Genomic DNA, 23,986 nt, shown 5'->3' with positions numbered 1-23,986 from the left:
TCTGCTTCTTTTCATCTTCTTTCTTCTACTAGTTGAGTTTTTTTTTTTTTTTTATCATCTTAGTATCTCTGTTCCTCCTGGTCAGTGCAAAGATTCTAGAACACTTAATCACTCTTTTCATGAGTGCTGTTTGTATATTTTTTCAGGTTTCTTAATTGACAAGTAAACATTTTGCATGTATTAATGGTGTATAACCTGATGTTTTGAAATAGGTAAATGTTGTAGCATGGTTAAGTAAAGCTAATTAATGTATGTATTACTTTACATCTTATCATTTTTTTGTGATGAGACACTTAAATCTACCTTCTTGGTAATTTTTAAGTAATATGTTTCTGCTAACTATAGTCTCCATGTTGTACACTCAATCTATTGAGCTCATTCTTCCTTAATAATTGAAATTTTGTATCCTTTGTACAATATTTCCCATTAGCTCCTTGATCCCAGTCTTTGACAATCATCATTCTATTCTCTGCTTCCATAAATTTAATATTCAGAATCCACATATAATAAGATCATGTGGTATCTCTCTTTGTGTGTCTAGATCACTCTATCCAACATAGTGTGCTCCAGAGCCATCCAAGTTGTTGCAAGTGAGAGGACATAGGCCAAACAACATTCCATTGCGTGTGTGTGTGTGTGTGTGTGTGTACCATGTTTTCTTTCATCATTTATCTGTAGATGGAGACTTAGTTTTAGTCCATATCTTGGCTATTGTGAATAATGCTGCAGTGACATGGGAGTACAGACATTTCTTCAATACCTTGTTTTTGTTGCAGCTGTATACAACCAATGTTGCTTTTTTTTCTTTTTGGATCTTAAGCCTTTCATCTGTGATCACTTTCTTTGTAAACAGGGTATGTACTTAAGAGATTTGTTTACTAAGGATCTGTTGATGTTTGTTTTAAAGTCTTTATTTTGTAGATTTTTTTTCCACAGCACATTAAAAAAACATTCTTTCATCGTCTTCTTGTTTCCAAGGCTATAAATCCATTGTTATTTCTTGGAAGATAAGTTGTTTTCTTCTATCTGCTTTACAGGTCTTCTCCAAGTCTTTGGTGTTCCTTGGTTTTCACAGTGTTTCTAAGTATAGATTGGTTGTTTATTCTGCTTAAGGATTATGGGTATTTTGATTATTTCTTTCTCCTGTTCCAGAGTTCTCAGTCATCTCTTCAAACATTTCTTCTACCTTTCCATTTTCTTCTCATATAGGACTCTGATCAGACATATGTCAGATCTTTTCTGTCATTTCCTGTTTTTTAAACTTTTTTGTATTTTCCATCTTTTATCTTTGTCTGTTGCATTCTAGGTGATATGTTTGAACTTAACTTTCTAGTCCAAAAATTCTATCTTCAGTTAGAGCTAATATTATATCAATTGTTTTCATTCTTTAGATTTTAAATTATAGTTTTCATTTCTAGAAATTCTATTTGATTTTTAGTTGAATTAAGCTATTTACTCATATTTTCAACATGCTTATCCACTTGCTTACACATATTAGACATATGCATTTTATAGTTTATATCTAGTAATTCTATTGTCTAACATCTTTGTAAGTCTGATTTTTTTTTTTTTTTTTTTTTTGGATAGGCAGAGTGGACAGTGAGAGAGAGAGAGACAGAGAGAAAGGTCTTCCTTTTTGCCGTTGGTTCACCCTCCAATGGCCGTCGTGGCAGGCGCACCGCGCTGATCCGAAGGCAGGAGCCAGGTGCTTCTCCTGGTCTCCCATGGGGTGCAGGGCCCAAGCACTTGGACCATCCTCCACTGCACTCCCGGGCCACAGCAGAGAGCTGGCCTGGAAGAGGGGCAACCGGGACAGAATCTGGCGCCCCGACCGGGACTAAAACCCGGTGTGCCGGCGCCGCAAGGCGGAGGATTAGCCTGTTGAGCCATGGTGCCGGCTTTGTAAGTCTGATTTTACTGTCCATTGTTTCTCATTTCAGTCATGTATTTTTACCCTGTATATTTTGTGATATTTGACTAGGAGTTCATGTTTCTTGGTATATATAGGTGCAAATTCTTTGAAACAGATTGAATCAAATTTTTTCAATGAGAATTATGTTTCATTCCACTAGTTGCTTGAGAACACTCACCTAGTGTAACTTTTAAATAATTTATTTTAAATTAATTATGAGCTGAAAGTCTATTGGATCGTATCACTTCAAATTCTGAAGGGAAAATTTTTTGTTCCCCAAAGCAGCCTATGTTTTTCACAGGCAATTTTTCTGTGTGTGGGGAGGGTGTGGATTTATTTTTATCTCACTCTTATACACAGGGGTAATCTGTTAGAACTGTAATTTTTTGCAATTCCACCTTCCAAGGTAGTGAAAACTCAAGGTAAAGTTCACAGAGTTTGGCAAATACAATCAAAGCCAAAGCCATCCTTTGTGTTGCGGTTAACTTGGTCTGTCAAAACTTTCACTTGGTTTTTGTCTTTTAACTGGTCCTTCCTTTCTAGTCATTTCACTGACACATTTCAGAGACTTAAAAATGTTTTCCCAGGATTTTTAGTTATTTTCTTTAGAGATGTTGATCGGATAAACTTCCATACTGCTAGAAATAGGCGTGTATTCTTTAGGTTTTTGGTGACTCAGAAATTGCTAACAAATGGCTGCTATCTAGAAATGTCTCTCAGAACCCCACCATTGCTTTACCATGCAATCAGAATTCTCTCTTTGTTGCACCATTTCCACACCTATCAGAGCAAGGGGCAAGATGATGAGAGTTTGTTTGTGTAGTTGTTCAGGGAAAAGTGAAAAAGGTACAGAAAGCCAGATTATCTTTGTTTGTGCCTTATTAGAGAAATGTGTTATTGTATATTAGAGACCAGAATACATTTTTGCATAGAAACTGTATGGTAAATAATTTTGAATGTAGATGAAAATGTATCTTGACTGATTATTCATGTATACATGAACTAAATAGGCTTGCTTATGAATATTATCAACCATTAACTGAATTCCAATGTAGATCATTTAAACTGAGTTTTTGGAATTTCATCATGTATAATATGCCTTGTATAGTTAGCTAATTAAAGCTTTTATGTGTTTGTCTGTTACCCCTCTGATTACACAAAGGGCTTTCAAAAGATTCATGAGAAATTCACATTATGAAAATCCTATGTATGAATTTTTTAAATGTTTTGAACAGAACTAAACTTATTTTTAATACCTTTTCCATGAACTTTTTGAGGTACTCTCATTGTAGATTCATTGATGGTATAGACCATCTTTTATAGTTATGTTTCCCATATCTTCTACCTTAGAGATTCTGACTAGTTGAACAAAAGATATTCACGGAGGAGGAATCCAGTAGATCATAGAATGTGTTTGGAATCTTTTTACTTTCCCTGACCCACTCATTCATGGAGGTACTAGTTGTCCAGGAGAAAGGACTGAAATACAAGTGTCAAAAGAAATGGAATGTTGAATAATCCATTAATTTGCTTCTTTTTCATGATGGCTGATTTTTCAATCATCCTATAACTCAGTCATTCAACTAAATTATAAGTAACCAGTATATCTAAAGAATACTTATGTCAAAATCAGACACAGAATGTATGAACACATGGTATCTGGCTATATATGTGCATGTATATCTTAGTGTGTATGATTCTAACTCTGCTGGTTATCTAATGTTATTCCAGAGATATCCATTTTCATGTTCAGCTGCTTTTGACTACCTATGTTCTATTTTATTTTTAAGAAAACATACATACAGAGGATGGTAAAATAGAAAACAGTAATCCATAGGTTTCAAAAAAAATTGAGAAATTTCCATTATTCAATTTTAGAATCAATGTATAATGAACAGAATGTTATAGTTCAAGGGAGCAAGAGCTGATATGTGTTAATTGAAAATGATTCTTTTATAAAAGAAGTTGACCAAAATTTCAATCAAGGCCATAGCCTGAAGGGAAGTTTCCTAGGCTCCAGCTTCTGTTATGCCTAACAATGAACCACACAAGTCTGGACAGATGGTTGGATTCCAAAGTGTTTCTCATGTTACAGTATTTTCTTCCTATTGTTTCCCCCTGAATTCTACAGGGAAAAGGGAAAATGCTTTAACTTTCAAAAACTACAAGGGATGTATTTAGTTCATTTTGAGGGACCTCATGTATGAAACAAAAATTATCTTGGAACTCTCTTCCAATATTAGAAATATTTTCTTGGCTAAAATATGATTGATTACTATGGGTAATATAACTGGTTTTTATTACTATATTTATACCTTGAAATAAAAAATAGAAGCTGTATTTATGTGTTTTTCCTAGAAGATATCTTCTGTGTTCTCTGATTTAAAGTATGATGACATCATCTGTTCAGTTTGGAGCTATGGTGAAGCAGAAACTGGGATTCACACTTTATTTATTTTGAGAAGGAGGGATAGAGGGAGGGAAGGGGAGAGAAAGAAATAGGGAAAGAGAAACTCCCATCCACTGGTTCGCTCACTAAATGCCCACAGTGTCCAGGCAGGAGAAGCTAAAGTTGGGAGCTGAGAACTACTCCAAGCCTCCCACATGGGCAGCAGGGACCCAAATTATTTGAGCCATCACCTGCTACCTTCCAGGGTCTGCATTGCAGGAAGCTTTGGGACTAATTCTTTTTTTTCAACTTTTATTTAATGAATATAAATTTCCAAAGTACAGAATATTGATTACAATGGCTTCCCCCCCATAATGTCCCTCCAACCCACAACCCTCCACTTATCCACTCCCTCTCCCCCTCCATTCACATCAAGATTCATTTTCGATTCTCTTTATATACAGAAGATCGGTTTAGCATATATTAAGTAAAGATTTCAACAGTTTGCTCCCACACAGAAACATAAAGTGAAAAATACTGTTTGAGTACTAGTTATAGCATTAAATCTCAATGTACAACACACTAAGGACAGAGATCCTACATGAGGAGTAAGTGCACAGTGACTCCTGTTGTTGACTTAACAAATTGACACTCTTGTTTATGGCCTCAGTAATCACCCTAGGCTCTTGTCATGAGCTGCCAAGGCTATGGAAGCCCCCTGAGTTCACCGACTCTGATCATATTTAGACAAGGCCATGGTCAAAGTGGAAGCTCCCTCCTCCCTTCAGAGAAAGGTACCTCCTTCTTTGATGACCCGTTCTTTCCACTGGGATCTCACTCGCGGAGATCTTTCATTTATTTTTTTTTTCCCCAGAGTGTCTTGGCTTTCCATGCCTAAAATACTCCCATGGGCTTTTCAGCTGGATCCGCAGGCCTTAAGGGCTCATTCTGAGGCCAGAGTGCTGTTAGGACATCTGCCATTCTATGGGTCTGCTGTGTATCTCACTTCCCATGTTGGATCATTCTCTCCCTTTTTTATTCTATCAGCTAGTATTTGCAGACACTAGTCTTGTTTATGTGATCCCTTTGGTTCTTAGTCCTATCATTATGATCAATTGTGAACAGAAATTGATCACTGGGACTAGTGAGATGGCATTGGTACATGCCACCTTGATGGGATTGAATTGGAATCCCCTGGTATGTTTCTAACTCTACCGTTTGAGGTAAGTCAGCTTGAGCATGTCCCGAATTGCACATCTCTTCCCTCTCTTATTCCAACTCTTATATTTAACAGCGATCACTTTTCAGTTAAGTTTCAGCACTTAAGAAGAATTGTGTATTGATTACAGTACTCAACCAAAAGTATTAAGTAGAACAAACAAAAATTACTAAGAGGGATAACATATTAAGTTGTTCATCAACAGTCAGGGCAAGGGCTGATCAAGTCACCGTTTCTCATAGTGTTCATTTCACTTTAACAGGTTTCCTTTTTGGTGCTCAGTTAGTTGTCACCTATCAAGGAGAACAAGTGGTATTTGTCCCTTTGGGATTGGCTTATTTCACTCAGCATAATGTTTTCCAAATGCCTAACAGGGATCACTTTTCAGTTAAAATTTAAACACCTAAGAATAATTGTGTGTTAATTAGAGTTCAACCAATGGTACTAGAACAAAAAAAAATACTAAAATGGATAAAGTATTACATTGTACATCAACCATTAGGACAAGAGCTGATCAAGTCACTGTTTCTCATAGTGTCCATTTCACTTCAACATGTTTCCCCTTTGGTGCTCAGTTAGTTGTCGCTGATCAGGGAGAACATATGATATTTGTCCCTTTGGGACTGGCTTAATTCACTCAGCATGATGTTTTCCAAATTCCTCCATCTTGTTGCAAATGACCGATTTCGTTGTTTTTGACTGCTGTATAGTATTCTATAGAGTACATGTCCCATAATTTCTTTATCCAGTCTACTGTTGATGGGCATTTGGGTTGATTCCAGGTCTTAGCTATTGTGAATTGAGCTGCAATAAACATTAATAACAGCATTCATGGCCATCCAAAACCAATGCTGCTTTTACTCCCAAAACAGCTCTCAAATCTGTCCATTATTCTGCATTGCTAATATCACTCTGATCCAAAGTCCTATTATCTCTCTCCTGGATCACAGCAATAAATACCTAACTGATCTACCTGTAGTTAGCTTCCCCAATCCATGCATCTTCTAATGTACCCTAGAGCCAAAACAGAGTGAGCTTTTCCAAACACAAATCTAGTCATGGTACTACTGCTACAGTAGTTTCCTATTACTGTTACGGAGAAAACAAAATTCCTCATCTGGCACATCCCGCCCTGCATGGCCCCTGCAAACCCCTACAGCCTCACCTCCTGTCAGCTTCCCCCTTTTATCTCTAGGTCAGCCAGTCTGTGCCTCTTTCATTTTCTCTGTATTTCCTTCTGCAGAATATACATATACATCCCCACCATTTTAACTTCATTAAGGCCTGTTCATCTTTCAGTGCTGAATTCAGGCATCACATCCTCAGGGAAGCCTCCTTTGACCTGCCCTAGCTGTACCTAAATGATAAGGTCAAGTCCTGTTGTTTGCCTTCCTAGAACCATGGATCTTATCTCTTTTTCAGCTCTTAAAAACAAAAGGTAGAGCTTTATGGTGCTGTGCATCAGGACTTCAAGCTTGAAGTGAGGAAACAGAAGCAAAGAGATGCATTTATTTAGTAATCAACTTCTAAACTTCAAACCAATGTTTCAAAACCACAGAAAAAAATATACCTAAACATGTTATACTTCAGGGCTCTCAACAAATGCTTATCTTAAGGGTTCTCAAAAAAGCTGAGTAGCGTTTAAGAAATAAATATCAAATATAAGCAACCGGGTTTATCTAGACTGCTGCTGACTGTGTAGTTCAAGATCTAAGGGCATCTTAATTGTTCCAACCAACTTCTTAAAAATACAGATGAGAAAGCTGAACCTAAGATGTCTCACAATAGTTCATACGACATTATGAAGTGGAATTAGCCAACTGTATCTGTTGAGTACTATTAGGTGTCTTTGTTTCCTGTTTTTAGGTCCTCTTTTCATTACTAACATAATGTCTCTGTTTTAATCACTTGTAGAAACTGAGCAATTAAAATTGACTTTGTCAGTATAGACTACTTTTTAAATTTTATTTTTAATTGACAAATAAAAATTATATTTATTTATGGTGCACAACATGCTGTTTATATAAATGTGATATATATATATACATATATATAGTGGCATGGCTAAATGAAGCTAACATTTGCATGATTTCACATACTTGTCATTGTCATTTTCTGTGGTGAGAAAAAGTCTACTCTCAGCAATTCTCAGGTATACTTGTATGCTGCTATTAACTATAGTCACCATGATATTTGATAGATCTCTTGAACTTACATTTTTTGTTAACATCAAATTTTGTATCCTTTGACAAACATCTCCCAAACTCTTACCCCCACCCCTACCCCATCCCCTAACTTCTGATAATAACTATCCTACTCTCTGCTTTTATGAGTTCTGCAAAAGAAAGCTACTTTCTATGTAAATGGAATGATGCACTGATAAAAAATTACTACAAGCCTTTGACAAAGGAATAACGCATTATTAAAAACACTTTATAGGGGCAGTTGAGTTGCTACTTGGGATGCCTGCACCCTATATCAGAGTCTTGGATATTCTGTTTCAGATCCAGCTTCCTGCTAATGCCTGGGAGGCAGCAGTGGTGGCTCTTGTACTTGAATCCTGCCACCCACCTGGGAAACCCAGACTAACTTCTAGACTACTGGCTTTGGATAAGCCCAGAGCTGGCTGCTTCAGGCATTTGAGGAATGGAACCAGTGAATGCAAGGTCTCACTCCATCTGTTTATTTGTCTCTCTGCCTTTCAAAAAAGTGAACAAATAAAAGATTTGACTATATTATAATGCAGTTCTATTTCTTTGTGCATGAACTCTTCATATTTTCTTGTTATACCTCTCTTTCTAAAGACTTTATTTATTTATTTGAGAGGTGGAGCTACAGACAGAGAGAGGGAGAAAGAGACAGAGAGAAGGGTCTTCTATCCAAATGGCTGCAATAGCCAAAGCTCAGTGCCACAGGCAGAGAGCTGAATGGGAAGAGGAGCAGCTGGACATGAACCAGTGCCCATATGGGATGCCAGTGCCACAGGCAGAGGGCTTGCCTACTATGCCACCACACTGGCCCCAAAAAAGTGTGTTCTTAACCTTCTCAATCACCAAACACATTTCTCCACCTCCCACTTGAGTCAGTTGTCTCCTTTGCCAAGGAATGGTGCAAATGGGATTTGAGTGCTATGTGGCTCCTACCCACGATAGTCCCCTGATTAACTCTCTTATTAGCTCACTGCAACACTCCCAAGGAACAGGCATAAACTCTTGTGCTCTCTGCAGCAGCAAAATGTGCTAAAACTCTGACCAGCCCTTACTTCTTAGTACTTTTCATAGACAGATGGGCTAATGTCCCACATGTAGCCTAAAACATGACAACTTAAAGACACTTGCATGAAAGGGATATTGGAAAACCCTTTAGTAAAACAAAAAAAATTCTTGCAGAAACACTTCTTTTTAAAATTTTTATTCATTTATTTATTTGAAAGTCAGAGTTACACAGAAAAAGATGGAGAGACAGAGGGGGCGGGGGCGGAAAGAAAGGGCGCTTCATTGCTGGCTCACTCCCCTTATGGCCACAATGTCAGGGCTGGGCCAGGTGGAAGCAGGAGCCCAGAGTTTCCTCCAGGTTCCGACATGGGTGCATGGGCCCAAGCACTTGGGTCATTTTTCACTCCTTCCTCAGGCACATTAGTAGATCAGAAGTAGAATAGCCAGGACTCAAACTGGCACCCTTATGGAGTGTTAGCATCACAGGTGGCTTTACCTGCTACACCACCATGCTGACCACACAGAAATACTTCCTAAACAGAAGAAAGATTCAATTTATGCTTAAAGGCTTCCAGTAATTAATTTCTTCACAATTTTACTTGTGTGAATGCTATTTAAAGTACCAGGAATTTCAGGAGTATATTTAATAACTCTGTTTATGTTCTTCATTATCAAACATGATTATATTCAGTGAAATAAGCCTAGTTTGCAGGGATGGTTCAACATTCACAAATCAATAAGGATGATATATCACATCAATAAACTGAAGAACAAAAAACATGTGTTTATCGCAATAGATGCAGAGAAAGCATTTGATGAAATACAAAATCCTTTCATGATGAAAAATTTAAGCAAATTGGGTATAGAAGGAACATCCCTCAACACAATCAAGACAATTTATGATAAACCCACAACCAGCATCTAATTGAATGGGGAAAAGTTGGAAGCATTCCTACTAAGATATGGAACCAGACAAAGATCCCCACTCTCACCACTGCTATTCAATACAGTTCCGGAAGTTTTAGCCAGAGCCATTAGGTAAGAAAAAGAAATCAAAGGGATACAAATTGGAAAGGAGGAACTCAAACTATCCCTGTTTGGAGATGACATGATTTTATATATAAGGGATCCAAAGACTCCACTGAGAGAATATTGGAACTCATAAAAGTGTTTGGTAAAGTGGCAGGATATAAAATTAGCACACAAAAATCAACAGCCTTTGTATACACAGACATTACCATGGCTGAGGAAGAATTTCCAAGATCAATCCCATTCACAATAGCTACAAAATATTAAATATCTTGGAATAAATTTAACCAAGATGTCAAAGATCTCTATGATAAAAATTATAAAACATTAAAGAAATAGGAGAAGACAGAAAAAGTGGAAAAATTTTCCATGTTCATGGGCTGGAAGAATCAGTATCATCAAAATGTTCATTCTTCTGAAAGCAATTTACATATTCAATAGTATTCCAATCAAAATGCCAATGACATTCTCTGCAGATCTAGAAAAAAATGATGCTAAAATTCATTTGGAAGCACAAGAGACCCCAAATAGCTAAAGCAATCTTATTCAACAAAAACAAAGCTGGGGGCATCACAATACCAGATTTCAAGACATACTACAGGGCAGTTATAATCAAAATAGTAAGAAAGAAAGGAAGAAAAACAAAGGAAGGAAGGAAGGAAGGAAGGAAGGAAGGAAGGAAGGAAGGAAGGAAGGAAGGAAGGAAGGAAGGAAAACAAAGGAAGGAAGGAAGGAAGGAAAACAAAGGAAGGAAGGAAGGAAGAAAGAAAGGGAGGGAGGGAGGGAGATGTATAGACCAATAGAACAGAATAGAAATGCCAGAAATCAATCCCTGCATCTGCAACCAACTTAAATTTGACAAAGAAGCTAAAATCAATCCCTGGAGCAAGGAGAGTCTCCTCAACAAATGGTGCGGGGAAAACTGGATGTCTGCATGGAGAAGTATGAAACAAGACCCCTTACACCTTACACAGAAATCCACTCAAACTGGATCAAAGACCTAAATCTATTACCCAGTACCTTCAAATCATTAGAGAACAATGGGGAAAATCTAAGACATTGGCATTCATAAATACTTCTGGGAAAAGATCCCAGAAGCACAGGTAGTCAAAGCCAAAACTGACAAATGGGATTGCATCAAGCTGAGAAGCTTCTGCACTTTAAAAGAAACACTCAGCAAAGTGAAGAAGCAACCAACATAAAGGAAGAAAATATTTACAAACTATGCAACTGATAAAGGATTAATATACATAGTCTATAAATAACTCAAGAAATTCAACAACAAAACAAATAATCCAGTTGAGAAATGGGCAGAGGACTTGAATAGGCATTTTTAAAGACTGGAAATTCAAATGGCTAACAGACACATTAAAAAAAATGCTCAGGATCACTAACCATCAGGGAAATGCAAATCAAAACCACAGTGAGGTTTCATCTCACCCCAGTTAAAATGGCTCCCATACAGAAATCAACAAACAAATGCTGGAGAGGGTGCGGGGGGAAGGGTACCCTAATCTATGATTGGTGAGAATGTAAACTGCTATAGCTACTGTGAAAGACAGTATGGAGGTACCTCAGAAATCTGAATAAGACCTACCATATATGACCCAGCAATCCCACTCATGGAAATTTACCCAAAGGAGACGAAATCAGTCTATGAAAAAATGATCTGTACCCATGGGGTTATTGCAGCTCAATTCACAATAGCTAAGATATGGAATCAACCCAGATGCCTGTCAACTGAAGATTGGGTAAAGAAATTATGGTGTATATATACACTGTGAAGTACTGCACAGCAGTTAAAAAATCCGGTCATTTGCAACAAAATGGATGCAACTGGAAATCATTATACTTAGTGAAACAAGCCAGTCACAAAAAGACAAATACCATATGTTCTCTATGATCTGTAGTAACTAATAGAGTACCTAAAAGTTAATGAGTGAAACTGACACTTTGAGATTTGAGATGCAATGATTTGAACAGCCCTCATCTTGACTGTTGAGGAATTTTTTTTTCTTCATACTATTTGCTGATCTCTTTATTTAGTGTAGGGTTAATCTTAAATGAAAATAAATCTTTGTAAAACATAAGAATGGGAATAGGAGAGGGAGGAAGAAGAAGGGAATATGGGTGGTGGGGAGGGGAGGGTGGAAAGTATCACTATGTTCCTGAAACTGTATATATGAATTACATGAAATTTGTATACCTTAAATAAAAATTTAAGAAAATATCCCAGAACCTTTCTTTGGAAGTACTATCCATGTAACATTGTGCATGTGTGTGGGAGTGTGTGCATATGTGTGTCTTTAAACCAATGCATGCAAAGTGTACCAGCCAAATTAGGATGAGAAATACAAAATTTAGATTGCATAGTTAGGGGCAAGCATTTGACCCAGTGGTTAAAAAGTCACTTGGGATACTGGCATCTCATATAAGAGAGCATGGGTTTGAGTTCTGGCTCTGCTCCTGATTACAGCTTCCTGCTAATGCACAGCCTGGGAGGCACTGGTGATAACTCAAGTGGTTGAGTCCCTGCCACCCACGTTGGAGACTTTGAGTTCTCCCGGCTTCGGCCTGGACCAACTCTAGTTGTTGCAGGCAACTGGGGAATGAAGCAGTGGCTTGGAAATCTGTCTCTCTATTTTTTTCTCTGTGTGTCTTTTTGACTTTCAAAGAAAATAATAAATAAATGTTTAAAAATCGATCATGTAGTTAACTCCTCTTTCATTATGTCCCTAAGTCATAGACTAGATGATAGAGGGAAAGAGAGAGAGAAAGGGGAATGGGGGTTACTATTTCAAATTCAAAATCAATTTCTTAAAGTGAGGCTTTTGGATAGTAGAACATATGTAATCCCAGGATCAATGCAATAATTTCCTAATTTAATATTTTCAATGATTACTTCACTACATTGATAAGTTCAAAACAGAAGGACTGGAGCCAAACATATATAAGGATACTTCAAAAAGTTCATCAAAAATGGCAGTAAAAAAGGTTAATTTGATATAAAAGCTATTGGGTTTTTCATTATACTCACTTTCCATGAACTTTTTGAAGACCTTCATATCTGTTTCTTTCTTCCCTTTTAGATTCTTGCTTTGATAGTAAAATTCTACATGCCCAACACGAGTGTCAGAGCCAGTCAGCAGCCCTACAATGTGTTCTGACAAAGTCAGAAAGAATAACTTTTTTTGTTTTGTTTACAATGTACTTCTTTAATAATAGGAAGACAGGCCCCCAAAATTGTTAATCTAGTAATTCTTTTGTATTTGGCAGCCATTTTTGTGCTGTCAGTAAATTATCTTGTTCTTGAAATTTGACTGCAGTAGCTCATTTCACCCTACTCATGTTTACATAAGAGATCTCTCAATTGTATCTATGTTAAATGACAACATAAGTAGATCTATCCATCCATCTGATAGATCCATCTATATGACAGATTCAGGAAATTTGATGTTTTGGGATAATCATTTGTCGGTTTTACTTGGCACTGTGCCTAGCAGTGAAGAGCTTTAAATTTGGCATCTGTCATTGCCTATCTTGGTCCAAATTATATCATACTAAATGCCATGAAGAATACTGCACAGGGGAAATCAGCAGTGGGTTATGAGAGTGGTAAACTTCACATTACTGTGCGCTGTGTCTGAATATCAGAACTGTTAGCCAGATGCTTCTCTACACTTCCAAGAGGGAGGGTGTGGAGCCACTGGGATCCAGAGGCACTGATGTGAAGGATGCAGAGGACAAATAAATCAGGGGCTATGTTCATTTCATCTGGCCTCCGTGTGATTCCGCCGACGTCACTGTGGGTAACCAGAGTCTGCAGGAGGACCCTCTCCCTTGTGCACTCTGATGCCTTCGAGGTGCTGCCCATCTAGACCAGGCGTTGCGGTAATTTCACACACTCCCCTAATAACATCCTCAGGGGCTGTCATGTATTTTCATGGGTCTGCCCTATTATCCCTCCCTGCTTGAGTCTTACGGATAATTGATGGTGCTTCAGTTAATCATCTTTGGCCCTCTTTTGTTCCCCAGGTATCTCAGGCTTCAAGGGGCTCCTTTATTGAGAATCGATGTCTTCTCCCATGTAATTGATCACCATAGACCCAGGGACACCCGATTCATCGTGGAGGGTGGGTAGTCATCATGAATAATCAAAGAGCTGTGGTGGCACTGCTGCAAGAGTGCAAGCAAGTACTGGATCAGCTCTTGTTGGAGGCCCCAGATGTGTCAGAAGAAGACAAGAGTGAGGACCAGCGGTGCAGAGGTGAGCTTCTGATGGGAGGCACCAGGGGTGAGCCAGCAGGTTCACTCTCCTCTCCCCTGCTCAAACAACACACTCTCCTCTCTGCCCTATTTTTCTTCTCTTGGCAGATGACCACCGAGAGATGAGTGGATCTCTAGGGCATGAATGGGACATGGGCTGCTGGCCGACGGGCCGGGGAGGAAGCCCACTTTGTTGCAGTGAATTGCTGTCAGTTCTAATTTTAGGCTTCAGTAAACATGAGGCTACAAGCAACAGTTTAGTGCAGGAAGAACAAAGGGTCCAAGTTGGCTGGTACACATAAATTTCAATTATTAAAAAATTGAAGCAACTTCTGAATGGCAGCATGGACTTTTTTTCAAGCTAGAATTTTGTGCCTCATCAGTTTCCATAGACTTCTACCGTTTTCATAAATATGTCATCACATCAGTCCAGTCTCTTTCAGATAACCACTACATCCCTCATTGTATACTCTCATATCATTTATAGACTAAACCCGTTCACCCCAATATATACTGATTGCATCATGAGTGGTATTTAAGAATTTGGCTTTTGGCTCATTTCATAGTTTGTGCTACTCATAGTTTTGAAATAAGTCATTATTTGGGAAGTTTTCGTGGCAAAGTGTAGAATGTTAAAGCAATGCTTAGCTCCTCTTTAGCCAGTTTTAGGAGAGGCAGCCCTCCTTTTCTTTAGATTTTGCCTTATCATTCAACTAAATTTTCCTCCATTTCTTTAAGTATGTCCTTTTCACATAGCTTTACTCTTTTTCTTTGTACTTAATGTTTTGCTATTCCTTACAGAAGTAAGTTCTCCATCTCTTTTGTGGCCGTGGATTCTATAACGGGAAAAGGTTTTGGGAGAGTCTTTCATTCCAGGTTCTCGCATTCAGGCCCACACATTTTCACAGTGGCACTCTCAGATGCCGGAGGAAGTCTTGATGATTTGTAACCTGTCACTCATGTTCAAGATCAGTGGGAAGAATCACTATATTCCTAAAGTTGTACTTATGAAATTTATACTTATTAAATAAAAGGTTTCTTTGGGGGAAAAAAAAGATAAGCTCCCTTACATCCAGTCAACCCACAGCTCTTCTTTACAGCCCAGACACCAGTGTGTGACTTTGCTCCCCGCGGACATGTGCCTGTCAGCCTGAGAGCTGGCCGGTTCCCGTCGGCCACAGATCACACCCTGTTGCTGGTCTTCGTCCTCCCCAGGGGCTGTGTGTTTGTGTGCCCTTTTCACCAGCGGCGGTTTTTGCTTGTCATTTTACTACATCACCCCCCTTTTGTCTCCGCAGCACAAATTCCTCTAAGCTTTCTGTTCTCCCCACTTGAAGACCCTGAGCTCCCACCCAAGCCGGTAGCATTTTTCTCCTTGTTTCTTCCCAAACACCACAGAACAGGAGAAATAATCAGTTTAGTTCCAGATAAGGCAAATCACGGCTGTAAAATCACTAAATTGGACACAGCCCTGCAGGTAAGCTGCTAGGGCGACGTCAACGACCAGAAAGGCAGAGGAGGCTGCTGCTGCTCCGCCCGCCCGGGGCTGACAGTCCGGCTCCACAGAGTGGGATAAGCCGACGAGGCAGGAAACCTCGGCAGGGCCGCGGGCGCCGCTGGTACTCACCTGCGCCTTGGCAGGGCAGCGGGGACCGGCGGAGTGCGAGGTGGGCATGCCGATTGGACGCAGCCTGAATGCTTAGCCCCGCCCCCGGCAGGTGCTTTCTGAGCAGCCCTGGCAGCCAGGCAGCTCCACCAGGGCGGTCATCACGTGTGCTCTGAGAAAAAGGCATTCGTTAGTACAGGGTCGCTCGTGGCGGCAAGGCGAGCCGGAGACCAGAACACAAGCATCATGGTTTTTATTCTTTGCTCTCTCCTCACAAGTCCATCCTTGTCCTTCAGAAATTGTCCTTGCCAGCATGGGTGACTATACTTAACACCTTCTCTGAAGATGCAGAAGGAACTGAAATCCATACAGAGATGTAGTTTAAACACTTATTTTGGGGTCAGCTGTTGTGACCAAGTAGGTTAGGCCCCCAGGTTCCGCTTGGGCTCCCAGCATCCTAAATCAGAGTGCCACCTTGGCTTCCAGGGAGCTAGCAGGTGAAGCTCAATTACTTAGGTCCCTTCCACCCAAGGGGATGACCTGGATTGAGTTCCTGGTTCCTGACTTCAGCCTGGTCCAGCCCTATCAGTTGCAGGCATTTGAGAAGTGAATCAGCAGATGAGCACATTCTCTCTCTCTCTCTTTCTCTCTCTCTCTCTCTCTCTCTCTCTCTCTCTCTCTCTCTCATAAATAAATAGCTTTTTAAAAGATTGATAACAAATTATGCCTGTGGCAGTTAGAGGGTAAGATTTTCCAGCAGAATATGACACGTAGGTCACTAATCCTGTGGCCCTGCATTCACTGAGGGAATCCTATTACAGAGTAAGTGTCCAGTACCCCTGGGCTGCTGAAAAAGGGGTGATGATTTTGGTGTCATACTTATAGCGTATCCTTGGTAATCAGTGCAGATCACTCACTGTTGTGACTCATATGATATCCCCACAACATCAGATGGTCCTTCTGCACCAAGAGACTTCCTGACATTTGCCTGGTTAGTGGCAAGTTCACAAAAAGGCACTGCAAAACCAAGGCAGAATTAAGATTTTCTACCCTGTCTGTTTTTCATTTTGTGTCATATCTCTTTTGCACAATGTAATATGCTTCATGTAGATATAAGACTAATCAGCTCTTCTGACCATGATGGTCTTTTACCCATTGTGGTATGATTTACAAAAATGTTGAGACATGACACTTGTCATTCTGGAGCTCATGATGTAATGAGAGAAACAGATGTAGTTACAGAGCAGTGGGATGAAGGCCGAAAGAAGCTGACACACTGAGGGCTTATGGGCACTCAGGGCATCTGGATTCCACAGTGAGGTCACAGCAGGCTGACCAGGAGTGGCAATGTCTGCTGAAGAGAGTGGGCTTGTTTGGTCGTAAAGACATTGGAGAAGAGCAGTACAGGCAGCCAGAACAGGATGTGAAAACTATGAAAGAATTTTTGTAGCGCAATGGCCCAGACCATCTTGGTCTTAGAAAAAAAGTTGTAGAAGATGGGGTGGGGGGGATGAAGCAAGATTGGAGGCAGTCATTCAGACAAGGACTACTGAAAAGCAAAAGGAGAAGATGGGTTTTATAAGCCACAAGATTTGATAAACAACTAGATTTGGGGAGGGAAAGAGAACAAAATGTCTAGACTGACTCCTAGGTTTCGTATGTGGGTGACTCAATGAATGGTAGTGCCATTAATCAAAATAGATAAAATAGAGGGAAAACAGTTGATGGGTTCAGTCTGAGTCTTTTTGGTTTCTGAAGTTTGGACAGGAGATTGCATAGACACACATAAGTCTGGTGCCCATCAGAGATTAGATGTATCTACTAACTTGAAACAGGACCATTGCACAAAGAATGGCGCCATTCCAAATCCCATTTGTGCTTTCTGTGTTTGTTGTCTGGATTCAAGGACCATAGTGAAAGCATGAGCTGAGGCGAGGTCTTAGAGAAGCGAAAGAAGTTGTACAAATGGCTTCTGCATTACCCAGCTGCCACAAGCCCTAAATGCCATTCCATTCCAGTCCCTGTCTCATTTTACAGGGAAAATAATATTTCCTTCATTCCTTTCTCTGATTCTTCATGCAGAGGTGGTCACTGAAGCGCTTTACTTCCTGCTAAAAACCTTTCTTAATGCCTGACTACCCCAACTTACCTGTAGGGCAAAGTAGGCCAGGGCCACCCCTGACAGATAGCCCCTCGCTATTATTCTCTGCATCAGAAGCAACAGCCCTGGCCAGCCAGCAAGAGGCAGGGAAAAGTGCTGTTCTGCCACGGAGGTGCTTCATCATAACACTAGTAGCTCAACAGCCTTTTCTTTGACTGCAATTTCCTTAACTGAACTCTGACCTTTGCAGCTTCACTCCCCAGCGAGTTAAGGACCCTGATCCAGGAGGCAAAGGAAATGAAGTGGCCCTTCGTGCCTGAAAAGTGGCAGTACAAACAAGCCGTGGGCCCAGAGGACAAAACAAACCTGCAAGATGTGATTGGCGCCGGGTTGCAGCCGTTACTGGTAGGACGAGCCACACCACCTGTCCCTCTGACATCCCCAAGTGAGGCAGTTAGACACTAAATGGTCTAATGGATTAAATTTCTTCAAAGCACCAGCCGTCCCCCTACCCTTATGCTCAGTTGTGCCAGATTGACTAATGTGGGGGAAATGGCTGCTTGAAAAGCATCATTTGTTTGTGAGATCTTGTGTTGGAAGCCATATCTAGTAAAAGTGAGAAAAAGGTGGTCAGTGGGACTAATGCAGTGCCTGTCACCCTGAAATGTTTACGTATCCTTGGAGGGCGAGAGAAGTGGTTTTGATCCCACTGTGCCTCATAGCATTTTCATTTTGAAATGCTGCTTTCTAAAACTTGACTGGATCAAAAACAAAAATTTACCACTGTTTCATCAGTGTGGCCTGAGAGCTAAGCCATGGAGATCTGGCATGTCCTTTCCCTGGGCCCCACCTGGAATCTTTGCATCATTGACATGCTTATTCTTCAACTCAGTGGCAATGAATCAAATCAGTACCTCCAACCCAGATAGGAGAAAGTCTCAAGAATCACGCAGGGACTCAGATTAGATCTCAGGAGTCAGGCGTAGGTCCTGGACATGGTGCAAAGACTACCATTTTCCTTTAAGGCAACATAGCTTTTTGTTCACATTTCTCAGATGATTGTCAAGGGAAAAAGTTTATTAGCTTATCTGTTTTTTGTTTTTCTTTTTGTTTTTGAGAGGCAAAGGGGTGGGGGGGAGTGAGAGAGAGAGAGAGGCCCATTCTCTGGCCTGCTCTAGTAATGCCACAATAAGCAGGGCTGTGTCAGGCTGAAGCTGGAGCCAGGAATTCAATCCAGGTCTCCCAAATGGGTGGCACAGATCCAATTACTTGAGCCATCATGGCTGTCCCTCAGGGTGCACATTAGCAGGAATTTGGAAAAGGAATTGGAAGCAGAACTCAAACCCAGACTCCCCAGTATGGGATGTAAGTAGCCCAAGTAGTGTCTAAAGCACTGGGCCAAATGTCTGCCAATGTATATGTGTTTTTCGCAGATAAAAACATTATTTATCTGAAGGCATTAGAAACAGTGACAGTATCCTAAAATTTTACTATATCAGAATAATGAGGTCATATATTTGGGTCATCTCAAAATACATGTAAAGACATTGCCATTTCTTATTGAAGCAAAAAAAAAAATCTAGGACATACCAGAACATCTTCAGAAGCTGCCCAGAAACAGTAAAAATTTCCGCTTCTTTCAGCTGCCCCCAAAATTAAACAAGGCAGGGTAAATAGACAGGGGATTGCAGGCCAAGGGAAGTGAATCTTTGGACAGAATGCAATGCTGAACTAGAGGGTTTAAATTACTGGCCATTATTTGTGGAGAGGTAGAATGAAATAATAACTCTAATTTTTGTCTCACTATAGAGTTTACAAAGTAGTTGCATATACATCATCTCATTTAATTCTCCAAGTCCTGCAGTGGATGTTATCATTCTCATTTTACAAATGAGGAACTCAAGGAGCAGAGAGATGAATTTACCTAGGGAACAGACCAGTGAGTGCTGGAGCTGCGCCATTGGCTCCTTCTCTGTCTGACCCAACTTCTCGGACAGGCAGCAGGCAGCCCCGAGTGAAGAACTTGAAAGCACAGGTAGAAGTCCTGAGACTTGTTTACTCTAAAGCAAGCTATTGGCTATCTGGTAGAAACCTCTGCAAAGATTAAAAAAAATTCTGTATCTGTGCTGTGCAATACAGAAGCCACCATAATCTGCCTGTGGCTCTTGAGCACTTGAAACATACAAATGTGACTGAAAGACTGAATTTGTGGTTTTATTGATCTCTTTCTAATTTTTATTTAAGCGGCCACATTTGCTAAGGGCCACCATTTCACTGGACTGTGCAACTCTAAAGCAGCAGTTCTTAAAGTAAGACCTTCCAACAACAGCATTAGCATCATCCAGGGATTCTTTGCAAATTCTTGTTCTTGGGCCACAGTCAAAATCTCTTACTGAATCTAAAACTCTGGGGATGGGAGTCCAGCAAGGAGCATTTAACAAGCTGTCTGGATGAATCTGTACATGCTAAAGTTTGAGAGATGACGATGATGGCAAGCCAGAGGGAAGCGCAGAGAGCTTAAAAAGGGTTGCAAGTGGAGAGGACACAGGGAAGGAGAGAAGGACAATCCAATGTGAAGGTGGTCAGAGCCCACAGAACTCTTCTACATCTGTCCTGGGGACTGCTGTGTAGACCAGAACTTTTCTGAAAGAGCAACAGTTGCTTTATTTGCCACATGAGATTGGTCTAGTGGTGTGTTAGGAAGGTGAGGGAAGAATGGCCTCACTGAGGGACTGGTTCTTGCATTAACCTTTGGCCTATTAAGTTCCTCTGAGTTTTGAAAATAGCCTGAGAGATGGAGATGCAACACATCACTATAACCAGGGCTTTCTTTGTCCTGTCCCATCCTACAGTCATCAGATACCCCTGCTGCATTCAAAGCTGGTGATGACATCAGCTGAAAAATTGAAGACAACTGAATTTTAATAGTGCAAGTCCCACTGCACTGGGGAACTAACATGAGTTAGGAGATAGGCAACTCATGGTTCTGCTGTTTACAGAGCCCGTTCATTATTCCTCCTGCTATGTGCCTAGACAAAGAAGCTTCCAAAAGTTCATGAAAAATGCATTTGATTTCGAAATTGTGCATGGACTTCAAAATTGTTTTGAGCTAAAACAGCTTATCTTTTAATTCCATTTTTCCACCAACTTTTGGAAATTCCTTTGCACATTATACATATTTGCACAACTCAACAGGTCCCTCATGGGCAGCTCTGAGAATCAGTCCATTGGGTCTTCCTTAGTGCCTTGTTGTTATTTAACCTGGGAGCTTTCTGAACCTGAGCATCATTTTCTTTAGCTTACCCAGCAACCTCTGAGTTAAGCAACCACACCTCCATAAGACTTGCAGGAGGATTTCCTCGCACCAGACCCCAGTGCACACTTACTAACTCACTCTGTTTTGTAAACATGGAGAACTGTATCACCCTGTGGGTCAGGCTCTCCTAAACTCTCACTGCTTTCAAAACCTCAGCTTGGTAAATGATTTTTTTTGTCCCAATTCTTTATGTCCCATCCGTTCCAACATGAGAGTTCACTGAAAGCTAGATGGTCAAGTTTTCATAAGCGACTCATTGTCACACAAAACAACAGCTCAAGGCTGCTAAGATTCTCTTTTCAGCTCTTTTTGTTGTATTCTCGAAATTGATTCATAAAAGCTTTCCATGCTTTTTTAATCTTGAAATGAATCCTCCCCTGACTTGTCCCCTCGATTTTTAAAATTAGCATTGTACCTTGTTATTTACACAAATAACAGGTCATAATTAAGCATAGAATGGTTAAGAAAGAAAAAAGCATGTTAAAAGCAACTATTTTCCACAGTTCCTGAGTTGGTGAAATTATGAGTCAACTTTAACGTGCATCTCTTAATCTGAACTTCAGGAAAATGTTATGTGTTTTATGTTTTGTTTTCTGTTCTACACTCCCTCCCCCACCCACTCCCTCCCCACCTCTCTCCTTCCTCCCCTTACCAGCCCCCAACTCCCCAATCCTTTTTCCTTTGGTGGCCACAGACAGAAATTTATGGCAGGGGCCAAGCTCTTTTACACTCTACACAAAGCTTGCTGACTTGAGAGAGTCTGTCCGCTCTCTCCCAGAAAAAACACCTGCAGAATGCTCCCCGGGAAACTGGGAGAGATGGGAGATTAATGTGGCTGTAATAGCTGGGCAGCCTTTTCCGTATTATGCCCTCTCCCCAGGTGGATGGGTCTTTTCCGAGATGATACCAATTATTTACTGCTGAAACATCTGTTGATAACTGCACCTGCCCTTGTAAAACCAAGCATATCGCGGGGTCACGGGGATGAGGACCTAAAATCCTACCTCATGCTAGTTTTGGTCTATTCAGAGACGCCCCCAAGTCCATGGGTTACCATCATCTTTAATGTCTCATCCTGCCATAGAAAATACTTTGTAAACACTGCCCTGCCCTGCCCTACGCGCTTTGAAGTATTATTTCATCTTCGTCGGTAATTTATATTCCAGGGCCATTGTGCGGTGGGAAAAAGAGGGGCAACTTTTTTGTTTTCCATTTAATTGTATATGGTCTGACACTTTGACCTGTATTATTAGTAGTAGTCAGGAAAAAAAGGATTTTCTCCTTCTCTTATTTAAAAATAAAATTTCAAGGGAAAGTATGCGCGCCTTCAGCTCTTTTCACTCAAAACAATGTTTACACTCCAAGAGGGAAGATGAAAAGCGTGAGCAACTTTTTTCAAGTGCCGGAGAAGGGCATTTCAGTTTTTGAAAGAGAACAGTAAGACTCTTATAAATATCGTATAGCAAAACCTTTGATGGATTTTTCAAAAAGTATTGAAGGCATTTAGCCTCAGCTTCTGTTCAGCTCAGCCTCAGGCTGTCGCTGTTGAGTGCTGACGTCCCAAACCTGTCTCTGTTTCAGAGCTGCCCAGGAGTGCAGCTGCCAACCACAATGTGGATGCCACCTTTGGGAAATTTTCCAGTAACTTGCACTCTCCTAGAAAGAAGAGCTGGTACACAAGTAAGGACAATCTGAAAATAGAGCTTTGAAAAGGAGACTGGGGCAGGCATTTGGCACATCCCACAGCAGACTGCCTGGGTTTGAGTCCAGCTCAGCTTCCGAGTCCAGCTTCCTGTTCCACATGCATTCAGGCAGGCGGCAGGTGACAGTTGAAGAACTTGGGTCCTGCCACCTACATGGAAGACTCAGATTGAGTTTCAGGTTCCTGGCTTTGCTGTTGAGGGCACTTGGGGCGTGAGCCAGTAGATGGAATATATTGCTCTCTCTGTGTATCGTCATGCTGCCTTTCAGATAAGTGAAAATAAACTTAAAAAGAAATAAAAAGTGAGTTTGGATTTCCATGTCTGTGGCAACTGGGAGCAGATTGGGCTACAAGGCCAAGAACTGTTTGCTAGGCTTTGATTTTGAAATCTCCTACGCCATGTTGGGAATCCTGATGCTGATGGAGGAGGGCGCTCTTGCCAGCCCTGCTTCTGTGGAGAGAGAGACTGGCTTGGAGTCAGCCCTGAATTCTCTGTGATGCCTCCTGAGGGAGAAACAGGGTATTTTTTATAGGTTCACACAACAGGTAGAGGAGATGAAGCAAGCTCAGAATGAGGATTTTTTTTCCGCATTTTCTTTTCAACTCTACAATCATGTAAATAAGTAATCTCCTAGCCTTTATGCCCTAAATCATTGTTTTACTTTTTTTAGATTTTTATTTCTAATACCCACAACAGCTGCAGCTGAGTCAGGTTGAAGCCAGGATGTAGGTGTTCTGGGTTTCCCATGTGGGTGGCAGGGGTACAAATACTTGAGCCATCACTTGTTGTCTCCCAAGAATAGTGCATTAGCAGGAAGCTGGATTGGAAGTAGAACAGAGACTCAAACACATACACTCTGGATGTGGGATGTGAGTGTCCAAAACAACCACCTAACCACTGTGCCAAATGTCCACTCCCACAAATACTTTTTATTTATTTTTTTTGTGTGTGTGTAAAAGATTGAAGCCTTTGTGCTTTTTCTTTTTCTTTTTTTTTTATCTTTTATTTAATGAATATAAATTTCCAAAGTACGACTCATGGGTTACAATGGCTTTCCCCCCCATACCGTCCCTCCCACCCACAACCCTCCCCTTTCCCACTCCCTCTCCCCTTCCATTCACATCAAGATTCATTTTCGATTATCTTAATATACAGAAGATCAGCTTAGTATACCTTAAGTAAGGATTTCAACAGTTCCACAAATACTTTTTAAATATCCTCATGATCTTG

The 23,986-nt window shown here is 40.5% G+C and overlaps 1 protein-coding gene across 7 annotated transcripts in view; it reads left to right on the top strand.

Moving 5' to 3' along the window:
• ALPK1 (alpha kinase 1) overlaps window positions 1-23,986 on the top strand; it is a 177,325-nt gene that overhangs the window by 85,167 nt on the left and 68,172 nt on the right. For 4 of the 7 annotated variants that reach the window (XR_011378302.2, XM_089302927.1, XM_089302928.1 and 1 more), the window contains exons 4-5: window positions 13,800-14,031; window positions 17,988-18,142. Coding sequence is in view for 3 of the 7 variants with exons in the window: in XM_089302927.1 (XP_089159053.1) it covers window positions 13,911-14,031; window positions 17,988-18,142 (276 nt within the window). In the remaining 4 variants the exon portion in view is untranslated. The remainder of the gene's footprint in view (window positions 1-13,799; window positions 14,032-17,987; window positions 18,143-23,986) is intronic. The other 3 variants (XR_016212297.1, XM_089302929.1, XM_070047741.2) reach the window with 1 other exon arrangement.

This window comes from Oryctolagus cuniculus, chromosome 8, assembly GCF_051225735.1.
Source record: "Oryctolagus cuniculus isolate XC-2025 breed Fujian yellow rabbit chromosome 8, ASM5122573v1, whole genome shotgun sequence".
NCBI classification, from domain to species: Eukaryota; Metazoa; Chordata; class Mammalia; order Lagomorpha; family Leporidae; genus Oryctolagus; species Oryctolagus cuniculus.
Note: the sequence above shows the minus strand (reverse complement) of the source record. Positions and strands in the feature narration are given on the sequence as shown.